The sequence below is a fragment of the Lampris incognitus genome, chromosome 12 (assembly GCF_029633865.1).
Source record: "Lampris incognitus isolate fLamInc1 chromosome 12, fLamInc1.hap2, whole genome shotgun sequence".
Lineage (NCBI taxonomy): Eukaryota > Metazoa > Chordata > Actinopteri > Lampriformes > Lampridae > Lampris > Lampris incognitus.
Window position 1 is genome coordinate 8880181 of NC_079222.1, and position 25858 is coordinate 8906038.

Here is a 25858-nt window from a genome sequence, read left to right on the forward strand (position 1 = left end):
CAATCGGGGAGAAAAGGGGGGGAGGGGGGCTATAATAGCAATTCACTATCTATTATTTGCTTAATGAGGTACCGGGTAATATTTTTGCTTCAACAGATCCTCGTTAAATTCATGTTGGTTGGACGGTGCGGCGGCTATGGGAGGAATGACACAGCTGATGTTCGGACCATCCATCCATCCATCCATCCATCCATCCATCCATCCATCCATGCATCCATCCATTATCCACAGGGCTTATCCTTACTCTGGGTCACGGGGTGCTGGAGTTCACCAGGAGTATTGCCTTTGGTACAGGGTTTGTTTTATGGCACATACAGCAATTTCCCCTGATCTCATCTGGGAACACCTGCGCACATCTACAGTAGTCCTTTGACCTATACCGTAAAGAAAAAAGAAGAGGGAGCAAAGCCTCGCAGTTGTCTTTGCGACAGTGTCATAAAATGTGTTACCCAAATCCAAAGAGTTACCTGGTGCCGCTTTAGCTAGAGGCTGTGCAGACTTCAAAATGAACTAAACCTCCTGTGTACGGGGGTGGGGGTGGGGGTGGAGGGGGTGTATTTAGGAATGTTTGACCTGACTGACATCAATTTCTCATGACTTCAGTTTTCCAGATTTGCCTCCTCGCGCCGTTGTGGGCTGTTACTAAAATAGGTACGCTGCTTCACAGCATCCGGTTTGGTTGGGTTTTTTTTTTAGATCTTCCAACGCCGGAAGAGCAGGTTCACCCACAGCAGCCTTTTAGTGAAGAGCACAAAGGAAAACGAGAAGGAGGTGGTGAAGAGCTCTTTACTCCCACGACAGGTCAGAGAAGGCGAGGTGCACCGAGGGACAGAGAACGAGAGATAGCGAGAATGGAGGGATGCTTAATAAAGGGCACGAGAGAGGAAACGAAAGAGTGGAGCCAACTGAGCAGAGAGATGCAGCGAGAGAGAGAGAGAGCGAGGGAGAGCGAGAGACAGAGAGAGAGAGAGAGAGAGAGAGAGAGAGAGAGAGAGAGAGAGAGAAGAGAGAGAGAGAGAGAGAGAGAGAGAGAGAGAGAGAGAGAGAGAGAGAGAGAGAGAGAGAGAGAGAGAGAGAAAGAGGGCACGTGAAGAAGAGATAATAGGGGGAGAGAGAGGGGGAAGAGAGAGAGAGAGAGAGAGAGAGAGAGAGAGAGAGAGAGAGAGAGAGAGAGAGAGAGAGAGAGAGAGAGAGAGAGAGAGAGAGAGAGAGAGAGAGAGAGAGAGAGAGAGAGAGAGAGAAAGAGGGCACGTGAGGAAGAGACAAAAGGGGGAGAGAGGGGGGGGGAGAGAGAGAGCGAAAGAGGGCACGTGAAGAAGAGATAAAAGGGGGAGAGAGAGGGGGGGAGAGAGAGAGAGAGAGAGGGGGAAAGAGAGAGGGGGAGGGAGAGAGAGAGAGAGAGACCCCCAGGGCGTTGACTCACGCGACAAGCTGACAGGAGACGTTGACGAGTGACTGTTCGGTCTGGCCCGGTTCCCCCGGCAGAAGGCACGAGCGTCTGGTCAATAAATGTTTTAGGGGAGGGAGGGAGGGAGGGCGGGAGGGCGGGAGGGTAAGAGACATATCTGGGCCAGTGACGAGGCTCCGCACACGCACCACAGAACCACATACAGCACAACAGACTGTGGAGCATCCTTTCCCCCCTCTTTTACATCCCTGTAACAGCTACATACATGCATACTACACTGAAGAAGAAGAAGAAGAAGAAGAAGAAGAAGAAGAAGAAGAAGAAGAACAAGAACAAGAGCAAGAAGAAGAACAAGAAAGAAAGATAGAAGAAAGCCACTTTGTTTTGTCATGTACAGTTGTTCGGCTACCAGCGGCGGCTGATGCTAACAATTTGGAGGGGGGGGGCAGTTTACCTTGGCACAGCACACCTGACAGCTGCACCAGGGTCCGAACCCTGATAAATCCTATAGGCTGCATTGTCCTTCTTAAAACTCTGTGACTGTGTGGACATTAAGCAGCTGTCAGGTGTGCTGCACCAAGGTAAATTGCGCCCCCCCCCCCCCCAGAAAACCAGTTGTTAGCACCAGCCGCCACTGTGACGGCTACGCTGAGTTTGTTCCCTGCATTTGACCCCTCCTATTGTGTAGGAGCAGCGGGCAGCTGCAGCGCCGGGGACCACCTCCAGTTCTTCTTTCCACTGCTTGCTCAGGGGCACAGGCAGGGGTATTAACCCTAACATGCACGTCTTTTGGTGGTGGAGGAGAACATGCAAACTCCACACAGAAAGGACCCGGGACGGACTGGGTTCGAACCCAGCACCTTCTTGCTGTGAGGCAACAGTGCTAACCACTGGGCCACCGTGCAGTCTATTCGTTGCCCTCCAGCACAGGGATCGCCAGTTCGAATCCCCGCGTTATCTCCGGCTTGGTCGGGCGTCCCTACAGACACAATTGGCCGTGTCTGCGGGTGGGAAGCCGGATGTGGGGTCTGTGTCCTGGTCGCTGCACTAGCGCCTCCTCTGGTGGGTTGGAGCGCCTGTTCGGTGGGGGGGGGGGATAGCGTGATCTTCCCACGCGCAAAGTCCCCCTGGCGAAACTCCTCACTGTCAGGTGAAAAAGAAGCGGCTGGCGACTCCACATGCATGGGAGGAGGCATGTGGTAGTATGCAGCCCTCCCCGGATTGGCAGAGGGGGTGGAGCAACGACCGGGTGTGGGGTAATTGGCCGGGTACAATTGGGGAGAAGAAGGGGGTAAAATAAAAATGGGGGGGGGGTTAGAAGCAGTTGTCATATGAGAGCAGGTTCTTGCCGTACAGAATAGTTTGGAGTGAACATATTTTGTGTTCCCGGGTGATATTTTACCAAAGGCCTATATGGGTTTGTCACTCTACTCTGTTAATCTGTCAAAGAAACAGAAAACACAAAAAGCTTATTAAACCAGAGGCACTGAAAAGTGACTGGCAGCTGCTGGATTACAGACTGGAAGACAAAGGCAAAGAGCCATGTCAAGTCCAAATCCTCCAACTTGAACTGGGATTAAGGTCTGAACCATGGATTTAGCCTGACTAATAATTATGTTGTAAATATAAATAATCTAGGTTGTAGAGACCCCTGTTTCACAGCCAAGCCCTGTGGGTCTAATTAGACCAGGATTCAGAATGGAGGTGAAAGGTTGGGGGTATTACACCCCATACAGCCTGAAAACTCCTGTTACCCCTTCAGTGTGTTCACATTCTGTTCACATTTCTTAGGAGATTGTGTTGATAAACCCTCCTCCAGCTGGTTTCATCTTCGCACCAAGTAAGAGATTCATCCCTCTGGTCTCTGCTGCATCCCAGCATTCAAAGGGAGAGATAATTTTTTTTTGGGGGGGGTCCCCCTTTTTCTGCCAAGTTGTATCCGGTCCCTCTTCCGAGCCGCCCCGGTCGCTGCTCCACCCCCTCTGCCGATCCGGGGAGGGCTGCAGACTACCACGTGCCTCCTCCCATACACGTGGAGTCACCAGCCGCTTCTTTTCACCTGACAGTGATGAGTTTCGCCAGGGGGACGTAGCACGTGGGAGGATCATGTTATTCCCCCCCCCCCGAGCAGGTGCCCCAACTGACCAGAGGAGGCGCTAGTGCAGCAACCAGGGCACATACAACCTTCACACAGAAAGCCTGTGTAATGTACTAGTATGTGATGACGGCTGTGTCCTCTGGGCTGCACTCGAGCTTAAAGGCGAAAAGGCAAAATATTTCAGGATGCGGCCTCCGCGTGCGGCTGGAGACTAAACACTGACATTCACGTTGGCAAGGGGTTCAACGATGGACGTGAACTTGCTCGGTGTGCTGAAGTCTTGTGTTATGAAACACGTGCGCACGGCGATGCACCCGTTTCAGGGGCAGGCTTGCCTCACAGTCCCGAGTATACTGGCGGCCACTTGCTAAAAAGACCCACATCCCCATGGATACTGAACCCAGAGACAGTTACGTAATTGGCCTTATTTATAACAGCTCCAATGGGGTCCCCCTCCCCATGTGGTTCCCAACGGTTTGGCAACCACTGAGAATTGGCTGAAGCCCTGCTTATCATTTGCACCTGCTCACGCGTGTCATCTCTCCATCACCAGGGGCACCTGGAGGGAGTCCATGGATGAAAGACAAGACAGCCTCGGAGTCCATGGATGAAGGACAGACAGTCTCTCTGGAGCACTGGTGGATCTAGAGATTTTTTCCTGGGGTGGCAAGACTGTGTCCCAGAGGTGGCAGCTGCCACCCCTTTGCCACCCTGTAGATCCGCGCCTGTGAGGGGGAGGGGGGATTCTAAATCGGCGACTTCTGTTTTGAGACGAGTTTGGCGCGGGTCTCATTGACCTTCACCGTGCATGTACATAAAATATACTTTAAAAACATATTATCTGATTTATAAATGGGGTGGCAACAGGGGTGGCAAGACTGTGTCCCAGAGGTGGCAGCTGCCACCCCTGTCGCCACCCTGTAGATCCGCCCCTGCTCTGGAGGTGTGGTGAAAGTGAACAATCACCAACGCATTGCAAATTCTATCACAAAGTGAGACAGCGCAACGCTCCAACTTACATTTCATTTCAACATAGATGCCCATAACACAATTCTCCCAGGTTCAAAAAAACAGATCTCTATTTTGATTTTATAATATTTTATATTGTAACGTGCATGGATAAGAAGACACGCTGGCCGCTGGCTGGCGGGTCTGACCCTTTAGTCTAGTGGTTAGCGACGTCTCCTGCGGTGCGGGCGACACGGGTTCGCTTCCCGGCCGCGGCAGTTCCCGTGGTTGCGTTGTCCCCCGAATTCGCTACAATACTTACATCTATTCACATTCACAGTTGAGCTACACAGCACCTCCACCTTAGTTCAGCGAGAAGTCATCGTTTCCCCCGTATGACGCGCTAAGCCGCTGGACTAAAACAGATCCAAGCATTTGTGCGATTTGCACACCGGGTTTATAGACCAGTTGCTGAAGACGTCCAACGCCCGAGGCTGCGCTGACTCACTGCCAGGCTCGCTGCACCGAGCAGGGAAGTAGGAAGGCAGAATTCCTCTTTTTTTTTTCCTTTTCCTTTTTTGCTTTAATGTTCCCGACAAAAGGGCAAGCAAAGAAAATTGGGCTGTTCCCTAGCCCCCCCCCCTTTGTCTTTACTGAGCAAGTGGTGAACAAACGGTGAACCCAGGGTAGTTTGAAGTATTTGGTTGCGAGAGAACGCCAGCTGATTCTCCACCTGCAGGGCAGGCAGTGCTTCGTCAACAGCTTTGCTCTGAAACGTGAGCAGGCAACCCAGTCGCACGGACTTTCGTGATGGCATCACGTTAATTAACCTATCGTGATACCATCACGATTATGGCCTGATTTACGTGATGTGGTCACGATCTGATAGAACCCTAACCCTAACCTTCGTGACCACATCACTAATCAGGTCATAATCGCGATGGTATCACGATCGAAAGTCCGTGCGACTGGGTAGTTCCTACGATGGGGGGGGGGGGATGATACTTTATTGTCCCCTGGTGGTGACATTGTGTGCGCGTCTGGCCCCCTACGGGAGGACACTATAGAAGTATTACCCCCGGATCTGGCGTAGCTCAAGTACAATACGGCAAGGTGGTTGTCTACCAAGGCACGGACAGTCTATGCAAGTTGTGCGGTCAAAACGCCGCGTCAAGTCAGTCTTTAATGTTACTTTGATTTGTGAACTTTGAAGTATTTTTTATATTTGCTTTGAAAATTGCTACACAAAAACAAAATGTAACAGCAGAGACAAGGCCATGTGGGGAATACCTGGAACCTTAATCTGGAGCCTTAATCTGGAACCTTGTCCTTGAAAAGTTTTCCACTTCCTCTCTCTGGGTCAGTGAAACACTTTCTTTTATTAGCACTTCATTAACGTTCATTAATTGCTTCCTATCTCTTGGGCATACCCACGATCAAAACTGGAACAGACAGAAATTAGACAAGTGACTGTCCCATGCTCCAGAAACACAACCTCTGATTGTGATGAAAACACACTCCCCACCGCCACGCCCCATCTGTATTACATAACAAAGATAGGAGGCATGTGGGACAACTCCAGGAGGCTAAGTTTCCAGGGCAGGATTTGTGCGCTTGCTTCAGCCGAATTTTAAATGTGGAGTTTGCAGTGAATTCTGACACCATTCCCCTCAGGGAAATCTTTTGCAAAACAAAAAAAGTGAAATAACTCAAAATGTTCTATCAAAAAAAAAAATTTTTAAGAAGCATACATAAGCTTCAAAAAGGCTTCACATTTTGAAAAGTTGAACCATGTCCACAGCTTTATTAAGTGTATATTTGCTGATCCAGGCACATATATGAAACGTCTGAGGAAGATAACAGGCAGAGCAACTTAAAGAAGTAGACGTAAATTTTATTTACTAGTTCTGTACATAAAAGGTCCATACCAGCACGGGTGTTAACCATGGGAAATATTAACACATGTAAATGGTATAAGAAAATAAAAGGCACAATTTTTTTTTCCATTCTTACGTAAAAGACAACACAAAGGCTTTCCTAGAACATGAGAAAAGAGCACAGTAATACTGTTAATGCCTTTACAAAACAAATCTCGAGCATGATGAGAGCAAGTTCACCTGCATAAAGAAATAATCAGGGTGTATTGCTTAATTAGTAGGCTTCATGATGGTTGACGAGGAAAACCCATACTGGTTCGATTTTGTAAGGAGATAAGAAATGACATAAAGCAGCATTTTGGCCAGAGGAGACCCCCCTCCCAGGCCAGGAGGTCATGCACAGAGGCAGCCAGCAGGCGTTTTCCCTTTTGAAAAAAAGTCAACTTCGGTCAAAGTTCTTTCACTCGTTAGTTTATTTAACCAAATACTCTCGGTTCATCAACTGGCTATGGGGCGGGGGGGTGGGATGTGATTGAAATTTGCACAATGGTACTACTTCAGAGTAACCGGCCCGATTGGGAGCTCGAAGGGGAAGCAGTAAGGGGGGAGACAACCAACGGGGCAAAGCGAGGGTCGGTCTTTACAGCAGAGATTTAAAGGTTTCCACTATCAGCGCAACGTCTATTAAATCAGCGCAGGAGCCGAGAATGACGCAAGCTGTTCCTAGTGGGTATGCAGAGCCCGCAATCGGACTGCAATCCGACCCTGCCGGGAGCAGCATCACTTACAAACAAAGTGGCTGCAGGACTGAAAAGCCGCGTTTCCGGATCTCACCGGAGCGCTGGAACATGTGCCCTCCTCCCCTGAACTATATCACCGCATGCAGGGGGCATCCATTTTATATTAAAAAAAAAAAAAAGCCCTTTGCCCACATATCTGCCAGGCACGTAGTTTTTTTTTTTTTAGCTAGCAGCTCTGCACAGATGCTTTGCAGGAAGCGTTGCATGCTGGCTGCTCCTTTTGCTATGCCAGTTTTTATAAACCTGTGTCAAGTGCTCGGCGTTACGGGCACTAAGCCACTAAGGCAGCGCTGCAAAACACAGACTCTGGGTGGACGTGCAGCCATACGTCGGCTCCTTGTCAGAAAACAAAAACCAAAAAAACAAAAACTTCAACCTGTACTGCTGATATGGCACAAACAACACAAACTGATGAACTCTCACATATGGCTATTTCATGTCCTGAAATAAGATAAATAAGGAAAAAATTCGGTCAACCCGCTCCCCACCCACTCCCAAGTCCTTCCGTTTCCTCTTCTCGCTCCAGCCTCTTCCTGTCAGTCATGACATCATACATACATATTAAAGATCGGTCAGCCGGGACAAAAAACAACTCAAGGCCAATTGTGTTGTGTGCTTGTGGCAGCAGTCGAAGTAACAGCGACGTGATTGTTTGGGGACCTAAACCTTTGACTAACTGCGTAGCTCCTCGACGCCTCGGTGCTCTCCTCAGCTCGTAGGGACATTGCCATTTCCCCCCCCATTTCATACAAACACCCTTACGTCAACAACAAATGCACACCAACGCTTTCAAAATCCCAAAGAATTCAAACTCAACAAATATTGGGGGGGGGGGGGGGGGGTTAGACCAGTTGTGAAGTCAGGTAACGTGGCAAATCCATTGTGAATGCAGTGCACACACACACATGCCGCAAACACACACACGCACACACACACACACGCGCGCACACACATCGATGCCCAATGATCTGGAAATGAAAAAGGACACTAAGGCAAAAAAACACCGCCCAGCCTACAACCAGGACGTGAGGTTGGGAAGTGGGGGAACTGGGGTCAGGTTTTAGTCAGGTACTGAAGTCCAGAGCTGTAAACAGTAATAAAACCTTGTGCAGGTTCGCATGACAACAGGGGGTTTGGGGGGGGTTGCTATCGTGGTACAGCCCCAAGCAGGCAAGGGCGTAACTGTGGTGACGAAGGTCGGCGGGGGTGGAGACATCCAGCAGAACGTGGGTCTACGTCAGCGCCGCAGAAAAAGGTTCAGTAGATCTCCTGGGTCAGTCACTCTCATCTGGATTCTGGGGGTCCACTATTTTGACATGGGTGAATGGGAAGAGACCCCTCCGCCCATTCACCTCCCCTTCCCACTGGCCGCTGATGTTCATTCTCGTCACCTTGACTATGTCTCCGACCTGTGAAGACAAAGATACAGAAACATGTCAACTGGGGCACCTGGCCTCATTCGACTATACTACTGGGCTCAAACCCTTTCAGCCCCGTAAATTCTCTTTGGAGTTTTTCTCCCCAACTGTATCCGGCCAATTACCCCACTCTTCCGAGCCGTCCTGATCTCTGCTCCACACCCCCTCTGCCGATCCGGGGAGGGCTGCAGACTACCACATGCCTCCTCCGATACATGTGGAGTCGCCAGCTGCTTCTTTTCACCTGACAGTGAGGAGTTTCACCAGGGGGACGTAGCGCGTGGGAGGATCACGCTATTCCCCCCAGTTCCCCCCTCCCCCCCAAACACTAGGAGGCGCTAGTGCAGCGACCAGGACACATACCCACATCCAGCTTCCCACCCGCAGACAGGGCCAATTGTGTCTGAAGAGACTCCTGACCAAGCCAGAGGTAACACGGGGATTCGAACCAGGATCCCATAGATCCCATGGACTACCCATGTTGGTAGGCAGTGGAATAGACCACTACTTAAGTATTTAGGTCAGGGAGTATGAAGATTATGCAACTTAGGATAACAGATTTTATGCAAAAATCACAAAACAAGTTGAACCAAATGTAGAAATCTACTAGTATGATATTGTTCACTGAAGGGGTACTGTGGTACACATTTAGTAGTATTTCTGTGCAATGCAGGGCTAAAACTAAATAAAGACAGTAAATATCAGGCAATATTTTCATGAACCTCATACGTGATTTTACACAGCCCACTTATATCATGATATCTCCTCACATATGCAAAAATACCACACTTGAGAATCCAACTGAAGTTCATTACATTGAACCGTGTGGTAATGTAAAGTACATTATCCACCCAAAACCCGTTTTCAAACCATTCACCCACCCATTATCCGAACTGCGTATCCCGCTTTCAGGGTCGCGGGGATGCTGGAGCCTATCCCAGCAGTCATTGGGTGGCATGCGGGGAGACACCCTGGACAGGCCGCCAGGCCGTCATACAGGGCCGACATACACACACACATTCATACCTAAGGGGATTTAGTACGGTCGATTCACCTGACCTACACACTTGTGAAAATACAAGTTGTGTTGAAGCATGTATTTGACAAAGAAATACAGTTTTAACACTGCTGAAGATGGCGTATTTTATGACCTTCTGCGTGACCCCCATCAGTTTGCACCATATGCTATCTTTTAGGATTAAGAGAGAAAAGGCATTGTCCTTAGAAGCATGGACGTGAAGGATATATATATATATATATATATATGGCAAAAAAAACATTCAGGATGAAGCTTCAAGGGCATTTTGATCTCGATGTTATCTGTTATTATAATTCTATACATAATCCTCACCCTGTCTTGTAATGGTAAGAGTGACGCTTAGTTATGATAAGCTTTCATGGAAGAGGGCCAGAAGCATTACGAGTTTAACATAATAATATTATCACTTTGGGATTAGGGAAGTGCTGAAGGCGGGAGGAAGGGCTTAATGAGGCAGCTTTAATTCCCTTTTTTCCGTCCTTTTCAAATATTTATCAACACTTATGAGTTATGAAAGCGTCACTTTTTGGTTTTAGCCAACAAATATGAAGTATTGTTCTCGGCATATTAAAATGTACTGTGCAATCCCTGTAAACACACTCCATACCTGTGCTTTTTGTCTGCTCCTAAATCAAAATGACCTTTCCTGGCTGATAAGGAAAGCCCCTGACCTGTGGGGCTTATGTATCGACACGGCCTTAAGACTTTTAAAACTATCTAGAATGTCAAACCTCCAAACACCAAGGAGATAACCTGATTTTACTAGCTGGAGACTAAGTCTTTCACAAGTGAATGAATAAAGACTCAGAGCTTCCGCCTCGCTAACCTACGGGGCCCCAAAAATAGCCGTGCTGTGAAACTGTAGGGTTCCTGCTGTAGGCTGCCACTTACTGAGCCAGCGATGGATCGACGGCAGAGACGATAAGAAACAGACAGACAGCGGGTTTGCACCAGAAGTGCAAAGCCAGAATCAGAGCAGCAACAAAAACGAGGCACGGAGCGACCCTCTTTACAGCGACCCGAAATACATAACACGTTTCTAGTGGCTTCTCGTATTTCTGTGTCATGGGTTCAAATAACCTGCCATTGAGTCTTGCTACTAAAACCATCATGCTCGGTCTTGACACTTTTTTGGATCTACAATAGTCAAAATTTCTTCATCGTCATACCCCTAATCATTCCCCCCCCCCCCCATCTCTTACAAAGAGAAACAGAAAACAATTCTGGAATGAAAACCACTATCTTGACACACAAGAGCAGTGAGATGAAGTCAGTCATTTTGACATACAGACTTGAGGGTTGGGCGTATTGGCTAGGCCACAGAAGCAAAACTAGTGTGACTTGTGAGTGCAAAAGGAGGGGGAAGTCCTGAGGAACTTGTGTGCCCTACTATGTTTGTGTGAGACAAATGTGAATTGACTCAAAGTAAGCGAGAGAATACGTGGTGGGGTTTAGATTTCCTGGTTTTACTTGCTCTAAGGTTAACTAAGTAAAGGGCCCAGTACAAATGAGAGGAAGCGAATGGTATCTCTATCACAAAAATACTGAATACACAACCCTTGACTATTAAGAGAGAAATAACATTTGATCAACCACTTCTCCTTTATTTTCAAATCAGTTACACTTCTATAAAACTGCAATATCAGCAGCTTACGGAATGACTGTAATGAAGGGTGACTTAACTTAAAGGTAATTATCTATGTCATTCTATGTATGAATGCTGCTGAAAATAACAGGAAAGGTCATTATCTGTCATTCTATGTGTGAATGCTGCCGAAAATAACAGGAAATGGCTTTTGCATATTTCTAGCATCTATATTCAACCATTTCAGAAAAAAAGGAAACTGTCCCCTGAAATGAGCAGTGGTGGCTTCATGTGTTTGATTAGCTAGTTTAATCAATATCTGGGCAGAATAAAAAGATGGAGGTATTGCGTAATACAGGCTTGTTGATTCGGCTTTAACTTAATTCAGGCTCTTCAGCAGCATTTAAATGCACCACAGATGAAACTGTGGGTTTCTATAAAATCCTTAATCTGAAATGAAAATTCAACAATCTTTTTTTTTTTTATTGTGGATTTTTTCCTCCTTTTTCTCCCCGATTTTACTTGGGCAATTATCCCACTCTTCTGAGCCATGCCGGTCGCTGCTCCACCCCCTCTGCCGATCCGGGGAGGGCTGCAGACTACCACATGTCTCCTCTGATACATGTGGAGTCGCCAGCCGCTTCTTTTCACCTGACAGTGAGGAGTTTCACCTGGGGATCACGCTATTTCCCCCCAGTCGTCCCCCCCCCCCTCAAACAGGCGCCCCGATCGACCAGAGGAGGCCCTGATGTAGCAAGTAGGACACGTACCCACATCTGGCACCCCACCCGCAGACACGGCCAATTGTGTCTGTACGGACGCCCAACCAAGCCAGAGGTAACACGGGGATTCAAACTGGCGATCCCCGTGTTGGTAGGCAACGTAATAGACCGCCACGCCACCCGGACGCCCTGATATGAAAGAATTCTGAGCAAGTGAACCCCTGGCCTGACTGCAAAAGGAATAATACCGCTTCCTGTACCAGAGAAAGAAAGAGGTTTGCTTCACCTTACACGCTACACTGAGCCAACGTTTCTTTCTCCAGTAGCATATATCTGTGGTTTTGCAAGGACAATCGACGGCAAGACGTCCCCTAATGTGTAATGACATGTTCAGATATTTGTCACTTCCTGAATAACTGTACATTGCAGGGTGCCACTCTTCTGAAGCGCTCAACATCAGAGACAGAAAGTAGAAAATCCTGCTCCAGTCGTACAGGAGTCTTAAGTTTGCCAACATAAATTCAAGTTTCAGTACTGTTACATGACAAGTCAAAAGCGGCACCAACACGTCATGCCTGCTTTCAACTCCACCAGGGATGGGAGAAGTTAAAACAGGGCGACAATGTAGATGTCACCCTGTTTAAAACTGGTGTTTATAATCATAGTTAGCGTTGCGGTTTCAGTACTTTGGGTTGTGCGTCATGCATTCAGTACTTTGTAATAGCGATTAGCTAGCCTTTGAGCAAGCGAAACCAGGAAATCCAACCCCAACCACATTTTCTCTCTTACTTTCGGTCAATTTATATGTCTCCCACAAACAATGTAAAAAACAAAACCCAATTAACTTTTTTTGTTTCATTATTTGTATATATCTGTTAACGAATGTACATTTATTGTGTAATTCAATATAAAAACTAGCTCTAAACTTTATTATTCCATTATGTGTACCAGTGGTGCACGTTGAAGACCTTGCTGTGACCAAATATAAAGAAAAACTGTTGGGTTGGGGGTGCCCCGGGTAGCGTGTGTACCACATAAGGCTGAGTCCTTACTGCAGCGGCCTGGGTTTGAATGCCCAGGCCCTTTGCTGCGTGTCATCCCCTCATCCTTCCCCCTGCCTTTTCTGTCTCTCTCTCAACTATTGCTATCAAATACAAGCAGAAAATGCAAAAAAATAAAAAAACTTCTTTAAAAAATTGTTGGGTCTGCCCACTGACCAACTATACCATTAAAAGGTGATTTCTTCAATTACCTAATCTGCAACACATTCCTAAACAGCAATAGCTGCAATTCATTTTTCAACACCTTAACTCGTACCTTCATTTTACTGCTACAGCTGCTGAGACATCAACAGCAAACGGACTCGCAAGTATAACCGTAAAACCACAGAGAAATAGTATTGGTTTTCAGGCAATGATGTCCAATTGTCAGTCAGCTGCTGCCGTCACTCCTCCAGTGTGGCTGCTGGCCTTCTCTAAATGGTGATCGGCTAACAAATCGCAGAAAGGCATCCAAAAAACTGAGCCAGCCTCCTACCAATTACTCAGCATTTCTACTGCCACATGAAATTCAGCCACAGAAGGAAACACAAGAAAAAATGTAGACTAATTCTGCCATCTATTTACATTCACGGTACATTAACTTAAACCCAGGAATTACTCACAAGGCTTTGCTATTAAATGTATTTACTTTGGATTTGTGTGACTCAAAATATTGTCTTTGTCTGTTGTTTCACTATCCCCCCCCCCCCCCATGAAATTAAAATGAGCACTACTAGCTCTCTGTAAAATAACTGGGATAAAACTTGCAATGAGTGTACTCAGCTGGAGCTCGAGATGCTTGCGAAGAGGTATGGAGTAGAATAAAATTGGGAGGATGTCTTCCTGTCTCTCAACACAGGGGGTTTTTCTTGGGGTGGCTGTATCATCATAGCAGCAGCTAATGACGATGAAAACCAATACAGGAGACTGAATGGGACAAGAATACTGACTGAGGGGCTTTTGGTTTATATTTAAAAACAATTTCTTAGTTAAGACCTACTACTACTACTACTACTATTACTACAACTACTACTTTCGGCTGCTCCCGTTAGGGATCACCACAGCCATTAGCCAAGACCATTAGCCAATAATGTGCCAAAATACTTTTTTTTTTTTTTTTACTACTTTATTGATCCCCGTGGGGAAATTCTTCCTCTGCATTTAACCCATCCTAGTTGTGTAGCTGGGAGCAGCAGTGTGCAGCGCTCGGGGACCAACTCCAGTTCGTCTTGCCATGCAGGGGCAGAGACGGGAGTATTAACCCTAACATGCATGTCTTTTTGATGGTGGGGGAACCCGGCACACCCGGAGGAAACCCACCAGACACGGGGAGAACATGCAAACTCCACACAGGGGATGACCTGGGATGACCCCCAAGGTTGGACAACCCCGGGGTTCGAACCCAGGACTTTCTTGCGGTGAGGCGACAGTGCTAACCACTGCGCCACCGTACCGCCAAAATAGGCCATGTGAAATATCGCAGGCAGTTGAATCAGTTCATCTGGACACGTTTACTGAGAAAGAAACGTTTCATCACTCATCTAGGTGACCTCTTCAGTCTCAACTGACTGTGGGTATCCCCACCCTTACAAACAATACATTGTAAAATGGTGACAGATTTACACCGATGAAGAGGGATGGCTGTTCCCTCTTCATCATCGCCATCTTACAATGCTCTGATTGCAACCATTCCCACATCCTCTGTGAATAGCACACATGGCCATTGAAACTCTAGTTAATGCTCACAGCAATTTGCACATGAAACTGATAGTTGGTTTTGATGGTTATGCCACTGTGTTGAGTTGAGACTGAAGTTGAGACTGAAGAGGTCACTTAGATAAGTGATGAAACGTTCCTCTCAATAAACTCATTCAACTTTCTGTGACTTTCTTGCCTGGGTAATTGAGTATGCATAAAACCAGTATGTGAAATAGCTCGGAGAGAGCATTGGTACCACTGGACTAAACAAATGTCTGAATTTAAATGTAAGCTAACGAAGTTAGCACAAGCAGCACAAGATCATAGCAACATGGGGATTACTCACATCAGCTGACAAAGTCAAAAGCATTTGCAAGACAATTATTTGCTGTGTTTGAGTGTTGGGCAATACAGGAATCGCCAAAATGAAAATCTTAAAGGGGGAGTAAACATTTTATTTTACTTTTTTTTTTAGCTGTAAACATGTTGGTATGGACCTTGGATGGTCAAATGGATAGCCCTGATGGTAAATTCAACAAAAGACAAGATATATCACGCGGCCACTTTGAGGGGCAAAAATCAATGCTTTTTCTGACATCCGGGGGGAAAAACGCACATCACCATTAATGCCCTCCGAATTGGCAAAACCCATGTGATGCAGGCTACTAACACGGGGTCCAGCACGTTAGACCAATAAAATATGAGACAAGCCGAAAGGAGACATGCCGGCTTTAGCCAACTAAACTCTCTAGGTTAATTTGTGAGAAGCTTAGACAAGTACGTACGTTTCATCACCCAACTAAGTGACATTTCCCCTCGGGGATGAATAAAGTATTCTGATTCTGAGTCTTCAGTTTAAACTGACGGCAGGTGTCCCCACCCCTTATAAACAATACAGTACAGTACAGTTGCATAATGACCGAAACCAACAACCAGTTTCATATGCAAATATGGGTGTGACCATTAACTAGAGCATCTAAGGATTTGGGAATATTTGCAATCACAGCATTGTAAGATGGTGACAGATGTACTCTTAGTAACCCCCCCACCCCCCACCCCGGTTCAGGAATGGTCGTTCCCTCTTCACATAGATGGGCTCTTTGACTCCAGTCCAAACCAGTGTTCCTCCCTATCAAGGATGTGCCCAAGCTCATCCGTGAAAAAGTGGCCACTGGCCTGTAGATGGTGTAGACTGCGGAGTCCTAGCCTGATGTGTTAACTCTCCTGTGTTGTGCCGTCCTCTTGGCCAGCATCTGTTTAGTTTCCCCAATGTACAAGTCATGCCAATACTCCTGGTACTTAACAGCCTACACTATATTGCTGTTTGTGCCGGGGGACCCGATCCTTGGGGTGGACCAATTTCTGGCGCAGCATGTTTTGGGGGTTTGAAAGTAACTGAGACGTGGTGTTTTGAAAATTTGCGTCTCAGCTTTTCCAACGCTCCCACCGCATACGGAATCACCACTGGTTTACACTTAGGCAGCTGTTCTCCTTCTTGCTTTGATTGGCTGGTGCACTGTTTGGGCGTCTTCCTGGCTTTGACAAATGCCCACTTAGGATAACCACACTTAACCGGGGCCTGTTTAATGTGGGATTTCTCCCCTTTCTCCCCAGCCGCTGTGTCGGTGGGGACGTTGTCAGCTCGGTGGTACAGTTCCCTGATGACTCCTAGTTTGTGCTCCAGTGGATGATGCGAGTCAAACCTTAAGTATTGATCAAATATGTGTTGGTGTGCAGTAAACATCAACAATCAAATGTCCCCCATCACCAATTGCAATTTCACAGTCTAAGAAGGCTAACCTGTCATTTTTCACATCCTCCCTGGTGAACTTGATTGTGGTTGTCCACAGAGTTAATGTGGTTGGTGAAATGTGGTACATTCTGAGATTTAATTTTAACCCAGGTGTCATCCAAAAATCTGAACCAATGGCTCAGTGGTGTCCCTGGATAGGACATCAGAGCCATATTTTCCACTTCCTCCATATACAAGTTCGCCACTGCAGGTGAGACTGGGGAACCCATAGCACATCCATGCCTCTGCCTATAGTAGTGCCCCCTGTATGTGAAGTACGTGGACTGAAGACACAGCTTCAGGAGCAGACACACTTGGTCAGTGTTAAGGGTGGTCCTATTGCTGAGGGTGGGGTCGTTTTGTAATTTCATACGGACTACCTGACTGAAAATGATCTACTAAAGATACCATTCTATTTTGTCAATGTGTACATGGGCTGCATTAATACACTGATGTTTAATGATATCTATACAGCATAATCTTTACAACTGTTACAGATTATGCTGCGGGATTTTAAGATTAAAGCTTACATTTGTATGATCAAGGCTTTTATGTTCAAAACATGTCTGAGGTTTTGTTTGCCAATGTCTGGACTACACCTGAAGTCGCTTAACAGCTGTCCATCTCATAAAAGGTTATGTTCTCATTTTAAATCAATGCTGCTATCTACACTGGGTCCATGCACACATGCAGCTATGTTGTTATTGTCCCCAAGTTTGACTTGCTGCACCCTTTATATATCAAACCCTTTTTTTTTTTTGCATATGTGCATAAACTCGGTGATGATTTCATTATTTTTCAAATCTAGAAATAAAGCCGTCAAGAGGAGAGCAAAGAGGGTCAGTAGATCTACCATCCTCAATACCTTGTCTTCTGGTCCAAGTAGAAATGACATTTTTAAGACACATAACAGTGGATAGTCCATCCATCCATTCATCCATCCATCCATCCATTATCCAAACCGCTTATCCTGCTCTCAGGGTCACGGGGATAGTGGAGCCTATCCCAGAAGTCACTGGGCAGCAGGCGGGGAGACATCCTAGACAGGCCGCCAGTCCATCACAGGGCACAGTGGATAGTATCTATCAATACTTTATCAGAACAAGCTTTCCCCGCGATTGGTCTGCGGTGCAGAAAGAGGGATGCTTCTGAATGCTTGGCTGAATTGGAACAAGTGTGAATATAAAGGGAGATAAGTTATTTATCGCTAAAATTTCGGCTTGCACACAACCAGTTTAGACCAAGAAAAAGAAGTTCCCTGCCAAATTCACCAGCATGTAACTTAAGGTTAGTACACTCAGTATAAGGGATTCAAGTGCTGATCTCTGTTGTTGAGCGATGTGAACAACTAAAACCAACTTTGACAAGACAGGCCAATTCAAATAAAAAAAGGTGAAAAAAAATAACAGGCACATTCTTATATATCTGCCATTCATTGCTGAGGACAGCGAGTGCGAGGCAAGTTTCTTGCTGCGGAGCACATAACAACAAAAACATTCAGCTAGCACAATTCAAAATCTTTTTTAAAGCAGAGGTGTGTGTAGGCCCATTTGTAACTTTGCCTCAATAGCTACCACTTAGAAACACCTACTGATATTTGATTAATTACACATTTAGGAAAGCCAAAACATTGTATATAGCTTTATGCTGGCAAAAAATCTATGCACTCAAACCAACAGGTTCATCACCTTGTCTTTAATCTTAGCATGGAAGTGCTTGATCTTAGCTTGTTTAAGCGCAAAAGAGGGTCTTGCTGATAGTTGGTAATGCATGGTAAGTTTGAATGAATGCTCCCTCACATAAAACATGCAGAACATGATTTATTAGCTATCATTCTCATTCCGATGTCCATCGTGAATTAAGGGCCCTAGAGATAGGCGGGGGTATCTCCTCTGCTGCACGCTAAATCCCATTATTTTCTATGACTTGCGCAGAAACTGACTGTCACTGCACAAAGCAAAGAGCAGGTGTGCACGTGGCGAGGAGCAGAGTTCAGCGCCCATCCATTCCAAGTTCAAACTAGTTGAACTTTTGCACTACGCACTATGAAAAAAAAAACCTTGCAGGTCCAATAGAAACAAGTTATGAAACAGGCAGGAAAGTAAAGCAAATGGAGGGACTAATTCTATAACTGTCAAAATTCCCAGAAGTCTACAAGTCATCTTTGCAAAGTTATCGGGGCCTAGGAAGGAAAGCTCTCTCATAGAAGCAAAATTCCAACTGAGTGCAGTAGATTGTCGATATACGACTATTTCCTATTGTATTTTCACAATACATATTGTGGTGAGCTGGCGTGGGGGGAGTCGAGAGGCAGAGATCTCTTTTTAATGGCCGCTCCCGAGTCCCATACACTCCACGGCCCCAGGAGTGCTCTTTTATTTGCACCTAAAATGGCTACTGAATGATGGTTTTTCCCCCCGAGGTTACCACTGGAGACGTTAGTCTCAGTCACGGTCCTACAGTCAGTCAGTCAGTCAGTCAGTAAAATGGTTGTCTACTTAGTCTGAGTCAAACCACCAAACAAATAACACAACTACAATAACCAAAACATGAACACACACCATGAAAACAAATTTAACATAAACGTCAACAGTCCCAAGATCCTTTGAGCTCCCTCAGCGCAGAACTGCTGACAGTCAGAGCGATCGCCCAACTCAGGGCACGACTGAATTAGGCCACGGCAGCCTCCGTGTCTCCTCCCCACCGGGAGAGGACAGCGCCGATCCCCACATTGCTGGCATCAGTGTCCACAATGAAGGACTGTTGGGCTTCAGTGAGAGCCGCCTTGAGTTGGGTGAAGGCTGCAGCATAGGCGTCGTCCCAGTCAGATGGCCGGCCCTTGTCTGTCAAGCGGTGGAGCGGACTGGCGATGATGGCAAAGTCCCACACGAAATGGCGGTAATATGATGCCAGGCCCAGGAAACTTTGCAGCTCGCCAACATTAGCAGGGATTGGCCAGTCTTGGACAGCAGCCACCTAAGCTGGGTTGGTGGCTACGCCACACACACTGCCTTCATGACCCAGGAACTTCATCTACCTCGTCACACTTGACATTTGACAGGTTGCAGCCGCAGCCCAGCCCATCAATAATCCAAGGATTCCTTGCACTCCCCCAGCATAGAACTGCCGACAGTCAGAGCGACCGCCCTCTCCGGTCGCTACAATATCATTACAAGCTAGTCAGTTGAGACCACGCCTTTTTCCCCCCAAGCAATCCCCATACTTTTCAACTACTCCTCAACTGGAGTCAAGACAACCCAGCTTATTTTGGTCACCTAGCAACATGCTCAGATTGTGACTGGGTTCAAGCTTTGTCTTCTCGAAATGTACACTGTACCAAGCGGCGAACAAAGTGCACAATGTGTCCTACCCAAAAACCTGTTTAGACTGACAGAAAAATAGAGCGAGCGTCTTCAACCTAATACAGCCCAGTCTTATTATATGTTTACAAATAGTCCAATTTATCATCTGCGTTTAAATCAACACTCATCCATACTTTAATCAACTGCTGCTTGAGCTAGCACTGTGTTTCCACTTGTTGAAAGTCCTGCACTGCATAAAGTCTTTGGCTCTGATATAAAGAATTTTTTTAGCACATACTAAACATAGCTGAAGTCATATCACGCTAGAAGCAAGGCTACTAATGCAATGCTAATGTTGAAGTTGAGCTACACCTTTACCATAATGAGCTCTGCACGGGGGATTGTTTCTTTGCAGATGCTTGTACGAGCATGTTGCTCCACTGTGAAAAGCCATACAGGCTTGGCAAAGGTAAGCAGATGACTACATAATTGGGCTTTTCCTTGAAGTTCTTTCACTTTGTTGGACTAAGTCTTCGTGTTATGAGCTTTCTTGTAAGTTCACCGGAAGTTATGAACTTCTGTCAACCAATCAATCCTTTTCAGAACACAGAATAAGAGAAAGTAGGAATCAAAAACATAAATGCCATTCAATAATGTTCTCACGGTCAATGATGTTGAATAAACTCAGCCCGAACATAAAGTCTCTTTTGCTTAGAAAGCCATCGCCTACAACTACAGACACACTTTGATTTTCTAATTTTTTTGTCAGATTTGTGCACCAAAATTTCGCAATGTACCGTAGCTCTACAGCACTCATGATCTCTTGTCAGGTGGAATGCAGAAATGTATGGTTTGCTGTTTTCAAGATTAGCATGCAGTTCCATGTCTTTATGTGAGGGAGTAATCTCTATCTTCTGTCAACGTTTTTACTATTGCCAACAACACTAAAGGACCCTTCACATGATCAGCGACAAAATTGTTCAGCGCTGGCATTCATTTCCTATGTGGCAAGCATCGCCGCTGCCCTCGGCGTACTGAACCCTGGGCGCAGATGCTGGGAGACCCCCTGGCGTTGCACTCCAAGTTCAGCTATACTCAACTTTAACCTTCACGGCGCTGACCCCTGCAATGCGCAGCCAATTACAGCATACTTTGATATAGCTGCGCGAAATCAAAAAAATAATGGGGGAGAAACTTGTTCTATGTGTCGGAGTATCCCCAATTATATAAAATGATGCTTAAATCATACCACAGTCTGACTAAAAAGTCCTTGGCGTGGAATGATGTCAGTTTTAAACAATTACATTTTCATATGCAGCTAGTCTATTTTTACTTCTATGATTGTGCATTGGCGATATGGTTAGCTACAGTCACCGGCTGATGCGGGCTGTAGTCCAAAATTGAATTCCACTCTATTCTTTCCTGAATGCTGTAATTTCAAAAACTCGACAGTGCAAATGTAATGACCACCACCGCTCCTGGTGCTGACGCTGATCATGTGAAGGGGTTACGCCCAACCCGGCGTTGATGCAGACTCTTTACATGGATTATGTGAAAGCCACTTACGGGTCCTTCTGAGGATAAAATGTTTTAATCAGGTCAACATTCTATGGCAATTAACTGTGGGGACAGAAATCACGATATACAATAATGCATGCAAGAAATAAAGTACATGTGAAGCAAATTTTTAAAATCATCCTATATCAATGGTAATGGGGCCCTTTTTACCATTTTGAGGTAGGAAGACTGCCACAGGTAGTGTCTGACATGTAGCCAGTGGCCTTGTATGTAAATGTACTGCATATCTTTGTAGTGCTATTTGAAGGCACACCTGTAAACAACCTCGATAGCCACTGGCTGGATCAAGGCTAAATAAGCAATATTTTGCTGATCTAACCTATTTCTCTAATAACATAGGTATCTCATGTTAGTACTGAACATATTACCTTTTTTCAGAGCTTTTTTTTCCACAGTGCCAAATTTGTCAACTCCTGTGTTAAGCTACATTAGAATTTAAAAATTACTTAAGCAATATAATTTTCCCTGGACACAAAGACAAAAATGGATGACAGTACCTCTAGAGCCAGAGCTGTTTTGTCATAAGCGCAGGGCACTCGTTTCTGGATGGCTTTAGCCATGACAGGACCATTCTGCATGGAAGGCAGGGGGGTGATGACTGCTCCTGGGGTGCCAGGGGGTAACGGTGAAGGGGTCTGGGGCTGGGCGTATGCGTGGACGTGAGCTGGCTCGGGGATCCCATAGCTGTTTGAGTTGCGGGAGCCATGGGCTGGCTGGCCAGGGTGGGAGGAGGGTCTCACCAGCTTCTCCACATAGGGCACAGGGATCATTCCCACACGGCCGTCTTTGCTCTTGGCACTCCACCACTGCTCCTCAGGCTTTTCCAAGATGATCAGGATCTCCCCTTTCTTGAAAGGAAGGTCCTCCGCGTCACTGCCCGTGAAGTCATACAGAGTTCGCACATATTCCAGGTTCTCGTCTGGGCCGACCATGGTCTGGATGGCCCCGGTGACTGTGCTTGGGTACCTAGGGAGTAAAATCATGCAATTAGGCAGGGAAGGACACTTGAGGTAGCAATTATACAATGTAGCTTTACAGCTGAGGGTACATTATGAATATTCAAATTGTGTCATTAATGAATTTTGGGGCAAGATTCTCCAAAGCATTTCGAACAGGTTTTTGTCTAGCCAACAACCCGAAATGAAGGCATTTCCCATAGGGCCCCAACGTGATTTTTATTTCAGAATAATATTACACGCTCCGTGAACATTTTCTCCTCAGCACCACCCGAATAGCAGTTCCGATTCCACTGTGCTCAGAAAACCTCGTTCAGCTTCATCATGAAATCTCTTTGGGCAACAAGAGAGAGAAAAAAATCTGATGTGTTTCTAAAACAAATCAATCAATAGGCTTAAATAATTTAAGAAGAAATCGGTGACTCAAAGAAGAGGGAGCATTATATTAACATGCACCAAGTGAAATAGCAAGTAAGTTGTTTATTTCGCCTGCCAGCCAGATTATAGACCAACAGGCTGTCCAAATTGTGGTAAGATATCCATCATAGTGTCTGGCCAGATATACAATCTTACAAGCCGCAGTTTAAAATGACCAGCATTTGGCTGGTGGTTGGTGTTTATCTCCCACCCTGGTGCCTTGGCCTGCACACACACCCCCCCCCTTGCTAAAAACACAACAGCAAACAATCATTGTTTGTATTTGTGTCTCTCCCATATTCAAATTAGGCAAACTCACTGTTGTACATCGGCTGAGCGAGAGATCACGTGGGTTAATGAAGAGAACACATTACCTAAATGGCTACAAATACATCCTGCCTGCCTTTCCAGGGCCCAGGGACACTTTAAGGGAGTTGCATTTGAGTTCAACCCCCCCCCCCTTTTCTTTTGGTACTACTGGGGCCCGGGGAGGCGGGTTTCCTACCTGGGGGCAGGCTCTATCAGCGTGGTGGTATCCAGGTAGTGGATTTTGTAGAAGTCCAGCAAAGCCGGAAGGTGCTCGAACTCCTGATCCCCTATCTTGAACCTCTTGCTCGGCAGCGAGTTGATGATGTAATGGGAGACTTTGGAGTTCTCGGACACCGACAGCACGTAGTCGCCGGGGCAGGTGGACGAGTCCCGGACCAGAAACATGCCGTGCCTCTGGCCCTGTAGTCTGTTCTGCGCCTCCTGTCGAGACACGGGTCCGAAGTACCAGGCGGAGCGATCCGACGAGTCAAAGCGGGCAGTGGACATGTTCGCTCAAAATAAATTAACAACCGTCAAACGAATACTGATTACCAACAAAGGGAGACTAGAAAAAACAACAACAATAAGTTAGAGAGAGGAGGTTGCGCCGGTTTAGCTGGGTTGTATTTCGGCTGCACTGGTTTTGCAGATCCGGGGCAGGGCACGCGTCGCCCTCGCGCTAGCGGATGATTTGTAAGCCCGAAAGCTGCAGAGACTCCGCCGACATCCAGCACGCGGAAAAAGGGGGTGGGGGTGTGCGGGGGGAGAGATTCTTACCCCCCGCAAAAAACAAAAAAAAGAAATAAAACGAAAGCGACCCAACCTGACGTTCTAGAGGCGGGCTGCGACTAGAGCGACCCAACTTTGGAGCATAATGTGGTTCTCTCTCCTCCACCCCCACCACCACCAGCACCACCTCTGGTGTTGGTCAACGGCAAGTGATTGTCCCGAGCTGCCAAAAACTTCCGAGGAGACGCACGTTCGCTATAAGCGCGGCCGCGAGCCACGAACACGGGTCACGCGAAGGTTCCCCTTTTCTGTGTCTTCTTCCGATCGTAAAGAGAGAGGAGGGAGAGACAAGAGTCTCGCGGCTCTGCTGAAGGAGAGAACAAAACGCCGTTTATCTCCGCTCGCTTGTCAGTTTGGAGAAGGCGGAGGGGGGAGGGAGGAGGAGGAGGAGGAGGAGGAGGAGGCTTCAGCGGCTCGTCAGAGCTTCGCTCATGTCGACACGGTATCGAATCCGCCGAGAGAGCCGCGCGGCCGACGCTTGAGCGGTCGAGTCGGTACCGTGTTGATCCGGCCGGAGGGCGGCACACGTCATGGAAACGCGTTTTTTTTTTACAAACCCCTCTGTCTCTCTCTCTCTCTCTGTCTCTCTCTCTCTCTCTCTCTGTCTCTCTCTCTCTCTCTCTCTCTGTCTCTCTCTCTCTCTCTCTCGGGTCGGAGCACTTTTCGGGCAGTAGAAAAAAATGGCGGCTCGCAACACGTCTTCACACACACAAATAAAAAAAATATATGTATATATACACACGCGCGCGCACGCACGCGCGGGCACACACTCACGCACACATATGTATTCGCAACGTCGGACTCGCCTCCCCGCGCGCGCGCGCGCGCGCTTGAAGTTCCAGAAGCACAGCGGCGGCCCGCGCGACCTTCTCGTCGGGTCCTGTGAAATCCGGGTTCGGCGAAATCGGTGTTCGAGACTTTCCCCCCCACCACTTGTTCCGCGCGGCCCCCCTTTCCAACGCGAGCCGCCCGAGCGCGAGCAGGAGATCGAAAAAATGGCGACGGGAGGGCAGGTCTCCGCGCTCCTGCTCGCCGCGCGCACGTCACCGACGCCTCGAGGGCCCACGCTCCGACACCCCGCCCGCAAAAAAAAAAAGAGGGGGGGGAGGAAAAAAAAAGAAACACGACCGTAGTTTCCGTGCCCCCGCGTCACTCACGCCTGTCAGTCACGCCGCGGCGGAGTTAGCAAGGCGTGTTGGCGAAAGCGTAGAAGAAGTCGTGGGAATGCCCGTCCGCGTCCGCGTGGGACGCCCAGCTCTCCCCCTCCCCCGCCCGCACGCACAACGTGGCTTCTATTATTTGTTTCCACCGCGCGTCTGAATCATCAGGGAAAGCGTGCACGCTGGCAGGTCCGCAGCTCACCCCCGTTATGGTGGCAAAGAACCCCCAGAAAGGCCCGGTCCGGTCCGGAGCCGAGCCGAGCATGTGGACTACGTGCTTTGCTCGTCACAGTGCACCGGGCGGTCTTTGTTCCTGGGTGTCTTTGTGCTGGCGGAAGCCTCGTCGGTAGCGCGGTCTGGGCCTGTCTGCAGGAAGACTGCGATTGTTGAGTTTGATGTGATGGAGAGAAGACGGGGGGGGGGGTGGGGGGGGCAGCAAAGCTAATTTAGACACAGATCCAACATGGTTACGCTGCGCAGCGCTGGATGCGTGCGATCAATATTTTGAGCCTTATTTTGGGCCTATGGCATCCACTGGTTTTGGTGTGGCTGCACGGACAACAGCTATTTCGGGCTCCCAATAATAAGATTTTACATATTTCCCCATTTTCAATTCCTGTTGATGTCGGACTTCCCTTACTGTGAAAGTCTCATAACGCAGTGCGAACACAGAACTGTGACAGACATGTCGACACGCGAAGCTCTCCAGTCTACCCAAAAACCCCTCAACACAAAACAACTGGGGGAAAAAAAGAGGTCGTAAATTTAAATTCAGGAGACGGTGCCTCCTAGGTAGGCTTTAAAAAAGAGCAGCAGGCAAATGCAAATGAGTTTTAACACATTGAAGGACGCCGTGTGATCACGCAGGCTGACCCTGCCTGCGAGGCGGCACAGCCCCTGCCTGCGAGGCGACATAGCCCCT

At 47.3% G+C, this 25858-nt stretch overlaps 1 protein-coding gene across 1 annotated transcript; it reads right to left on the reverse strand.

The window, feature by feature from the left end:
• Positions 1 to 6328: 6328 nt before the first annotated feature.
• On the reverse strand, positions 6329 to 24892 carry crkl (v-crk avian sarcoma virus CT10 oncogene homolog-like). Its single transcript, XM_056290599.1, has 3 exons — positions 23184 to 24892; positions 21803 to 22271; positions 6329 to 8540 (listed from the first exon to the last, which is right to left on the reverse strand). Exons 1-3 carry the CDS (start codon positions 23492 to 23494, stop codon positions 8406 to 8408), a joined length of 915 nt encoding a protein of 304 aa, XP_056146574.1. The 5' UTR covers positions 23495 to 24892; the 3' UTR covers positions 6329 to 8405.
• Between the last annotated feature and the right edge of the window lie 966 nt (positions 24893 to 25858).

What these genes read in the sequence shown, in the direction of transcription:
- crkl (XM_056290599.1), bottom strand. Translation starts at nt 23,494, where the DNA reads ATGTCCACTGCCCGCTTTGACTCGTCGGATCGCTCCGCCTGGTACTTC. An exon ending in CTGATAGAGCCTGCCCCCAG is followed by an intron (nt 22,272 to 23,183) that starts GTAGGAAACCCG and finishes TTTACTCCCTAG; the next exon opens with GTACCCAAGCACAGTCACCG. An exon ending in AAACAGCTCTGGCTCTAGAG is followed by an intron (nt 8,541 to 21,802) that starts GTACTGTCATCC and finishes TTGTCTTCACAG; the next exon opens with GTCGGAGACATAGTCAAGGT.